This window comes from Brachypodium distachyon, chromosome 2 (genome assembly GCF_000005505.3).
Source record: "Brachypodium distachyon strain Bd21 chromosome 2, Brachypodium_distachyon_v3.0, whole genome shotgun sequence".
Classification (NCBI taxonomy): Eukaryota; Viridiplantae; Streptophyta; class Magnoliopsida; order Poales; family Poaceae; genus Brachypodium; species Brachypodium distachyon.
The window spans coordinates 49,741,846-49,749,201 of NC_016132.3; the positions used below are offsets into that span (position 1 = coordinate 49,741,846).

Consider the following 7,356-nt stretch of genomic DNA (forward strand, 5'->3'; position numbering starts at 1 on the left):
CATTTACAATTGTTAGTTGCACCTGCAGGCTGACAGTTGTTTGTTACCCCTGTGCTACTTGCGACGGGCCTCGCAAATCCTGCATGGTTTTTATTTATCTTAAAGATGGTATGATCGTTATCCTGCATGGTTCGGCGTTCCTCATGTCGTCAGAAAGACAGAAGAGAACAGGAGTAACCGTAAACGAGGTATCCCTAACGTGCATGCATAGAACGAGACAGCCAGTGGCTTACACAGGCTTAATTCATGGTGATTAGTACAAATCGCTTTGGAAAACACACACAAATCCATCGTAGGCGATCGCAGGATCGAGGATTACGGGGGCATTGTTTATTCTCTGTAGGTGTGTGGATCGACATTTGCTTGGGGTAATGTCGTTGATGATATTTGGCGCACCCAATCCACGTGATCTCGCAGCTCTTGCGGATTACAGAACCAGGACAGTCAGCATCTCTTTTGCTCTCATCAGCTTAAACTGCTCGGTTCAGTCCCCGTGGAGCTGGAAAAATAGTTTAGTTGCATAAAGTTTTGGAACTGGGTGAAAAATTCTCCCAATTTTAGACAGACGTCTTCAAAGATCCATATGCAGACGATTTGAATTTACTCCAAATGGCGCTGAAGGCATCAAATGCTGCAAAACAACTAGAGACATGTTTCTCTGTTGTTTCACTAGTCCGAACGTGATTTCTAAACTCCTTTTGTTTTTACAACTACTATACCACAATCTTCAAATAGCCAAACGGTGAAATATGGACATAAAACACGAAATAAAAGGAAAAAAAAACTCTGTAAGAGATCTCCACAAGAACCGTTCTTGGCTAGTCTTCATATCATGTAACGACCACACAACTTTCCCAATCTAATAATAGCATCAACCCTAATGCATGTAACCAACCCAAAACCTCTTTCAACGATCTCCCTTTCACCACCTGTCCATTCCACAATTCCCAGGGCGTCCCAAGATAACTACTGCCATTCCTCTCATCCGAACATGCTGCGACCGACCCATATAACAGTAAGGAACAATCCTCACTCATAATAATCCCACCACCACCATCTCCTCTCTCCCCCAGTACCCCCTGTCCCCCCCGCGGCGCAGCAGCACGCCATGGGCATGGGCGCCACCGACCCGCCCGCGCCGCCCCGCTCCATCAACCTGTCGAGCTGTGTGCCGTCCACATCCCCTTCCCCCTCCCCCTCGTGGCCTGCGCCGTCGTCCGGCCGGCGCCGCGGCGGCGGCGGCACCGTCGCGGCGGTCCAGCGGCTGCAGCTCGCGGCGCGCGACGCCGTCCCGGGCGTCACGCAGGGCTGGTGGTGCGGGCACCGCGCGTGGCGGAAGCTGCTCAGGCGGCTCGCGCAGGAGACCAGGTGCATCTGCAGCTCCCCGGCCGCGGCCTCCAGGCAGCCCATCACGTTCGGCTACGACGCCGCCAGCTACGCCAAGAACTTCGACGACGGCCTGCGCCGCCCCGCCCTCTGTCCGCCCTACGCCGTCGTCGTCGCCAATGCCGCCGCCGATAAGTCGGCCGGCCTCTGACTTCGGCGCCGGCAATTTTTTTGATCTCGTGGTCTTATTTCGAATGTGTAGATGCATATGCTCTCTGATGTGCGCTTATTTCGAATGTGTTTTTTTTGTTGCTGCTTCTTTCCGTTTCCTCTGTTTCCAGCGCATCGTTGGTTATGATCTTCAATTGGTGCTGTAATGGCTGCACCAATTGTCCACTGCCCATGGACCCCCCTATGCATTTTTGTAATTTGTACATAGAGTGGAGATAACACGAGTGGAGTTTGGCCAAATCAAATGTACCTTCTGCATTGTGGTTTATATACATGCATGGCTCCAATCTGATCTTGATTCTCCCCTTCTTCCTCCACCTCCTTTTTGTTGATGAGCGATTTCGTTCTCAGTGGCGCAGATGTTTGGATTTGGATTTGCTTCCTATAGAAGAAAAAAAAGGGTTGGTGTTTTGCCATGAAGTCATTTGGAAGGAAGTCAATTTGAATCACCCCTAAATCATGGATGAAACAGATAATATCTAGATTGTGACAGATATGCATGGATCCTATGCACAAGGAACTACATATATTCCCTCCCTATCTGGATTGGACTATCAATTAACTGTTTACCAAAATTGATTAATCAATTCCCCTGAGCGTTGCTTCTTCTGATGGATAAGGAGCGAAGTGTCAGCATTACCAAGAAAGTGTATAGAGTATTATATAAATCCACGTCAGTTAATCTGGGACGGAGGGAGTAAGAAAATAGGGGGTAAAAGAGAAGGTGCAGATCAGCTACTCAGGGAAAAGAATCATGCAATCATGAATCGGAGGGGTAAAAGAGAGGCAAAAGAGGAAGGATATCATTAGTCATGTTCTCTTCAAGACCGTATAAAAAAGGAAAGACAAAAAGATTTTGGTGCTGCTACCATTCGTTTCTTGTTTCCTGCAAATCAAATGCCAAGAAAGAATATCCTTTTTGAACTATCTGGGTTCTGAGTGCCCCATAACAAATTCAAATTGCTTCCTGCGAGAGCAATGCCATTTGGTACGTAGGTACCACTAGAGTACTAGTCTACTAAAGACAGGGCTCCACTCCTTATACGTAGGTAGGCTGGGACAGAAGCCTTGTGGCTTCCTTCTCCAGTTGCCTTCCTCTGCCAGAAAGGTAGAAGAAGCTTCCTTCCGAGGCCTCCTGGGCTCCTGGCCTGAATCGATCTCTGCTGATTGGAGGGAATTGCAACCAACCACCAGAGCTGGCTAGCTGCAGGATCCATTCACCCATCCAGGTCCTAGCTGCTAGATCCGCAACGACTGCAGAATGCCGGAGCCTCTTCGTAATAACAGAGTAAAATGCAGGTTTACGATAAAAACCACCATAATCCGCAAAATATATAGCCGGTGCGGTCACGCTAATATGGAGGTCTGAGATAAATTCAACGAGCAGAGAAGCCTTGCGTGTTGCTGGATCGATATCGTGGCTGGTAGTACGTTACGTTACGTACGTTGCTGAGGTCTGCAAGGGGCAGGGAGCAGGGATGAGATCACCTTAAAACGGGCCGGGGGACGAGCTGTAAATTATGTGGTCCGAGCGGCCGGCCAGCTCCCTCAATGAATGTCACCTTAAAACACACACTCGATCGGCAGAGAGAGCATGTGCCGAGCCTGAATGCTCATCACATCACCCAACGCTTTTTTTTACTGGACCATGTAGATGTAGTCGAGTGCTCGTGCTGATCTATGAACATGTCATACTCGTGCATGTGTGACATGTTGGATGTCTATGACCGTCGTCTGAGTGTATGACTTCATTGTGACCACCTTTTATATCCCATCGACATTTTCATTCGTCATAGAAACTGCTCTCTCAGTCTCATATTAAGTGATTTTTTATTACATGTATCTACACGTTTTTAGACATAAATACATCCGTACACGTGCAAATTTGAGTCACTTAATATTGTATGGAGGGAGTAGAAAGGTAGAAGAGGGCCATAGCTGCAATGGCTCCTATATTGCATACGAGTGTGGAAACACGATTATATATCTTCGGATACAATGTTTCGCACGAAGGACTCCGTGGCCCAATGGATAAGGCGCTGGTCTACGGAACCAGAGATTCTGGGTTCGATCCCCAGCGGAGTCGTTTTTTGAATTGTAACTTTGTTTGCAAGAAACAGGTGAAAGCTTTTGCAGAGATAAGTAGATAACACGAAGAATCTACAGCTCATAAGATAACAGGGTCAACGATAAACTCGACTAAATTTATGCATAAGCTCTTTTGCTTTCAAAGTTAAACAACAATTTTAGCGTCTAGCGAGCATGCTCCTATTCGCCCTTGTCTAAATTTATGCTCAACAAAAAGGTCTCAGGCCAACAAGCTACATAATTTCAGTCCTAAAAAAAACTACTCTCTCCGATCCATATTAATTCTCTCAAATTTGTCCAAATATGAATGTATTTATGCCTAAAAGGAGTCTAGACATATGTAATATTTTGACAACTAATATGGATCGGACAGAGTACATAATTTCAGTCCGGTGGAGGAATAGGAGAAGCCCCAGCGCCAAGATTAAGCTCGATCCAAGTCAGACATTGGAATTGGAATGTATTCTCCCAGAAGTATTTGGAAAATATTTGACTATAAAAATTGTACTTAATGTCTTTATTACTCCATATTATTCTTACAACACCGTTTGAACACTATTGAAATATACGAATAATTCGATCATCAGCATAATGAAACATCTCAAGTCTGTCAGGCGCAAACTGATTAGAAAGAGTATTTCTAATGACCCATATCAGCCACTTCAGCCGGCGGCTCTACGACTTTGCAGGAGGAGGTACTGCTGTGTATAAGGATTTTAGCTGCCTGTGTATAAGCTTGCTGTCATACACAGCTAGCTGCAGATCCATCCCATCTGACCACCATTGCTCCAACCCATGCGCTTCCATAAACTTCTGTGGGCCTTTTGATGTAACAAAGAGCTTAGCGACCATGTCGCCAGCAATCTCAGTTGCCTTGCGCTGTTGCTGCTCCTCGTCTGGGGCACCATTGACGCCGGTGGAAGAGGATGAAGGAGCATTGTAGTGACAGCAGATGTAGTCACTGTTGTTTACATACAAGTGTGGCACCCATTTCTTCTCTGCGCGTAGTCTCTTCTTGACACTACCCTCCTCTTTTGTGCTGTGAAGAGATGCTTCTTCCTTTGATGGCAGACTCGCCTTTACTTTTTGCCACAGATAACTGGCCTTCTCGCTCATGCTCCTTAGGCTCATGGCAAGTGAAACAGAAGGTGGATTAAACAGATGACAGTCCACGAAAACTCCTTGTTTGGCAAGATCTTTGCATACTTGAAGAGCAAAACCAGCTCCCAATGAGTGCCCAGCAACACAGACATTTGTGCTCCCAAATCTCTCAACAGCACCCTTCAGTGCCTCTAAAGCACCCATGTACCTCACCGAACCTTTTAAGCTCTCCCAAACCAGGAAACGGAGATCATCTTGCAGGTCTCTCTTGATAGTAGGTTTCTGGAGCAATGTTCCTCGTAGAGCTAACACAGCCCTAGGTGCTCCACTTGGTCTTATGAGGATAAGATCAGACAAAGCAGAAGATCGATCCCACTCAAGGACGGCGCCGTATATGGAACCATCTCTCTCATCCACCAATGTTTGTGTGACCTTGTACTTGAAGGGCTTCCACCATTTTGGAGCAAGGCCATCCTCTTCTCCTTTCTGATCTTGCCTGTCTATTTCAAGCAGGTAGACTGCCTGAATGAAGCAGGCCATTACCATTCTTTTGTAATTTGGATCCTTCCTACAAATCAGCATTAAAAGAAAATTTTACATATACATCATGATAGTTCAGAAGCTCGTTTACCGAAGTATCAACTAATAAAAAGTACGGGAAAAGGAACGCATATATCCTGTTTGAAAATGGCACTTGGACATTGCTACCAGACCTGGCATGAACTATGTATACTTGCTGTAAGTTAAAGACTGGAATATTGAACGATGCATCTCTGTTCCCTGCAAACTTCAGATTTCTTCCTTTCTAATATAATTTCCCTCAGGTTCTGTAACCTTGTGTCCCCTTGTGATTTTACATGATTATGACACCTCTTGTCCCCTGATTAAGTTTATCATCTAGAACAGTTCATTTTTATATGGTCATTCTCCCATTTATCCGGAATGTGACCCATAACGACATACTAGCAATAGGGAACACATGGTGCAAACTTTTCCCACTTCGCCGGGCTGTTTTGCCTTGCAATAGCATACTTGGGCAGCCAAAGCACATTGACTTTTTGTTTGTTGACATTGGGTTGGGATTGGTTACTACGTTTTGTGTTGAGGTGCCAAAGCCCATAGACTTAATCTCGAAGCAAAGCCTAAATGCTTCCTAAATTGCCATGGAAACAAGATGCATACAGGATACAGCTACAGCAAATAAAGCGTGTTAGCATAAAAGGAACGAGTTTAAACTAGGAAGATGACCCTATAGTCCTACCAAGGGAGGACGCGCTGGTGCAAGGAAACTTAACTAGGTGAGCAAGTGCTGTATTTCCCCTAAGAGAAGGTAGGATCATGTGCACGCCCATAACTCACGGAAGAGAAAATGAAATGGAGAGATCTCCTTAGTTTCTAGGCATACCATAGCCTTTACTTGTAGGAATAGTATCAGATCGCAACACTATCTTTAAACAGGGCACAAAAGTGGAATTTTAGATAGTCCCCATGTAAGGGAACCGACTTGCAGCTTTCCACCGTTCACCATACCACACGGTACTGCACATTGCAATGTTTCACGTACTCCTAGCAAACAGAGAGGCCAATATAATTTGGTCACACAATTTAATCCACCAAAGGAGCAAGCACATTTCATCTCAACTAATAAACTCCCAACATTTCAATTCGCAGGATGAGCATTGCAATTAGATGGCACCTCCTAAAGCTAATCGCCTTTGCGATCTCACCGGAAAAAACATCCCACAAAGCACAAATTGTAAGTACTCGAATTAAAAAGCGGGAGCGAACAATTACCAACTCGATCTGATGATCTCCCTCCAGTTGGGCGTCGGAAGGTTGCGCGGCCCGGAGACATGGAAGTCGTAGGGGTGCCCCTCCACCTCCGCGTCCGCCGCCGCCACCACCACGGCCTCGCCGCCGCACCCTCCTCCGCCCTCCTGCACCACCACCAACTCCTCCTCCTCCTCCTTAATCGCCTCCGCCTTCACCTCCTCAACCACCGCCGGCGCCGGCAGCGCCAAGTCAATCGCCATCGAGGCCCAGGCAAACCGCCCCGGCCGCTCGTGCTCGCCGCGCGGGGGCAACGGAGGAGCGCGTGAGCGGGTAATCGGCAACGGTCGATCCTGCGTGCGCACGGGAGGATTCGACAATGTCGTCGTGAGGGCGAACGCGGGGATTCGTGGGGACCGAGCGCTGTGGGAGCGTCGTGGCCGTGGTGGTGCGAGAAGTATATCTGGGATCTCAAGGGGGCAGCGCCCAACGGTCATGTTTGGAAAGGGGAGCAGCAACTTGAGAACGGGGTTTTAATGATGTGGCGTGGGCAAATGAGCAAGGAAGGACTATGCTTTCCGGTGTTTGTTTTCCCCTTTCCTCTTTGGCTATCGGAGTTTCCAGTTGTGAATGTGTGATTTGGGAACTTCACTTGACTCCATTGGTTTGGGGTTGTCTTTGGGTTATCCTTTGGTATAGGGTGTGTTGATTTTTGTGAGAGAAAGGTTGCTGTGCCTCTAAATAATTCTTGCACGATGGTTATTGATTACTCAACACCAGGATTTAGTTGATCACTTTCAAATGTGTTAACTTTTCCAAATTGAATGGAAAAACTATTAG

At 46.8% G+C, this 7,356-nt stretch overlaps 2 protein-coding genes and 1 non-coding gene across 3 annotated transcripts; 2 read left to right on the forward strand and 1 right to left on the reverse strand.

The window, feature by feature from the left end:
* Window positions 1-763: 763 nt before the first annotated feature.
* Window positions 764-1,849, forward strand: LOC100824677. Its single transcript, XM_003567072.4, has one exon. The coding sequence runs from the start codon at window positions 1,109-1,111 to the stop codon at window positions 1,535-1,537; it is 429 nt and encodes a 142-aa protein (XP_003567120.1). The 5' UTR covers window positions 764-1,108; the 3' UTR covers window positions 1,538-1,849.
* Window positions 1,850-3,570: 1,721 nt separating this feature from the next.
* Window positions 3,571-3,643, forward strand: TRNAR-ACG. The gene has a single exon. It is a non-coding gene; the product is annotated as a tRNA-Arg (tRNA).
* A 455-nt stretch (window positions 3,644-4,098) lies between these two features.
* LOC100838902 (GDSL esterase/lipase At4g10955) lies at window positions 4,099-7,062 on the reverse strand. Its single transcript, XM_003569773.4, has 2 exons — window positions 6,541-7,062; window positions 4,099-5,314 (listed from the first exon to the last, which is right to left on the reverse strand). Exons 1-2 carry the CDS (start codon window positions 7,011-7,013, stop codon window positions 4,321-4,323), a joined length of 1,467 nt encoding a protein of 488 aa, XP_003569821.2. The 5' UTR covers window positions 7,014-7,062; the 3' UTR covers window positions 4,099-4,320.
* Between the last annotated feature and the right edge of the window lie 294 nt (window positions 7,063-7,356).

Coding starts and splice junctions, on each gene's coding strand:
- LOC100824677 (XM_003567072.4), top strand. CDS start 1,109: ATGGGCATGGGCGCCACCGACCCGCCCGCGCCGCCCCGCTCCATCAAC.
- LOC100838902 (XM_003569773.4), bottom strand. CDS start 7,013: ATGACCGTTGGGCGCTGCCCCCTTGAGATCCCAGATATACTTCTCGCA. Junction 5,315..6,540: donor GAGATCATCAGATCGAGTTG/GTAATTGTTCGC, acceptor GCTGATTTGTAG/GAAGGATCCAAATTACAAAA.